This window comes from Etheostoma cragini, chromosome 5, assembly GCF_013103735.1.
Source record: "Etheostoma cragini isolate CJK2018 chromosome 5, CSU_Ecrag_1.0, whole genome shotgun sequence".
Taxonomy (NCBI): domain Eukaryota; kingdom Metazoa; phylum Chordata; class Actinopteri; order Perciformes; family Percidae; genus Etheostoma; species Etheostoma cragini.
The window spans coordinates 30,465,518-30,467,011 of record NC_048411.1 but is presented as its reverse complement, the minus strand read 5'-3'; the positions used below and the strand labels follow the sequence as shown (position 1 = coordinate 30,467,011).

The 1,494-nt window shown below is 45.2% G+C and overlaps 1 protein-coding gene across 1 annotated transcript in view; it reads left to right on the top strand.

Moving 5' to 3' along the window:
- LOC117945069 (tetratricopeptide repeat protein 28-like) overlaps nucleotides 1-1,494 on the top strand; it is a 210,715-nt gene that overhangs the window by 187,797 nt on the left and 21,424 nt on the right. The window contains exons 18-19 of the mRNA XM_034872322.1: nucleotides 160-279; nucleotides 1,082-1,160. Coding sequence (XP_034728213.1) covers nucleotides 160-279; nucleotides 1,082-1,160 — 199 coding nt within the window. The remainder of the gene's footprint in view (nucleotides 1-159; nucleotides 280-1,081; nucleotides 1,161-1,494) is intronic.

Below are 1,494 nucleotides of genomic sequence, written 5' to 3'. Positions count from 1 at the left end.
CCTAATACTGTATCTGAAGTCTCTTTTATATAGACCTTAGTGGTCCTCTAATACTGTATCTGTAGTCTCTTTTATATAAACCTTAGTGGTCTCTAATACTGTATCACACACTAAAACTGAAGTAGTGAGGGTATGTGACGTGTCTGTGGGCGTACCTAGGCTGACAAGGACCCGCTGGAGGGCCTGGTAGCAGGAGGTCTGCAGGTCGAACAGGGAGAGCTTGTAATCCGTGCTGTGCTGGGCTTCGTGGCGGATGGTCTCAAACAGAGCCGAGGCCCGGTACAGCTGGGGACAGAGGACAACACAGAGTCCTGAGTAAAAGGCAAGGCAAGGCAGCTTTATCTGTAGAGCCCATTTCAGCAACAGGGCAACTCAAAGTGCTTTACACAAAATCAGTAAAACAGATAAAACACCAGTATCCTCAAATAAAAATCATAAAACAGATAAAACCCCAGTGTAAACTTGGGACTACCTTCACACTAATTAGTCCGTGTTAGTGCTACCTTACATTCTGAAGAAACCTATGAGCACATTTCTGGTGAACACAAGATTTAAAGTGATGCTTTTGCAGGATTAATTGTGTAGAAACTCCCTTCTACAGATGGTTAATTGTGCTTTTCTAGTCTCAACCACCTCTCAAAGCTCTGTCGATTAAATCAACGAATCGATTAGTCGACAAAACCATGAAAGTGTTGGTCAACAACAATTCTTTAGTCGAGGACGGCCCTAGTGAACGCCGTCCGGGGATCAACGCCTGCGTCATTTCATCAACCAGTGTAGCTGACTGTTCAGGTTTGGGAAAGATGATTGGTTCAAACACTAAAAATGATCAACAGACGATAGCGTCAATGCATGTTGATGACTCGCGTCACTCTTCGAGATTTTGGCTCACGCCAGTTTCTGTTTTGTGCTGTGATGACTCTCCGGGTGTTTTATCCCCTTTTATCATCAGAGTGGCTATTGAACGCTGCCCTTTCCTTCTACTGTGAGGTATTGACACTGTCTGTTGTTTACACTACTGACTGAAATACAGCACTCGTGTTGTTGGAAGTCACATTTTTGTGTTGTCATGTCTTTCCAGGCCAGCAGTGGGCAGACGTCGGACAGACAGGAGAACATTAAGCTGGGTGAATATAACCTGGGTGTTCCTGAAGCTAAAGGTTCGAACGCCGTCAAAAAGCCCAAATATTCGTCCAAATCGAAATCCTGGACTTGGTGCATCCCTACTCTTGAAGCAGGAGTTCGTGCACACTGCAGTGGATTTATTGTATTCTCATAGGTAGCATTCATAGGACACAATGGACCAAAATGTCCAACAAATGGTGCACCACTATGCTTGTGTGATTCTACTTTTGAAGAAAGAGAATTATTGGGATTATGGCCACTAGATGGCACCATCCCCCCTCCCTGGCCTTCGCTGCTGGTCTCCAATCATGCTTCTCTCTCAACTGAGGAGAGTACTGTAAGGAGTCTTGATGAATCACCCCCCCCCCC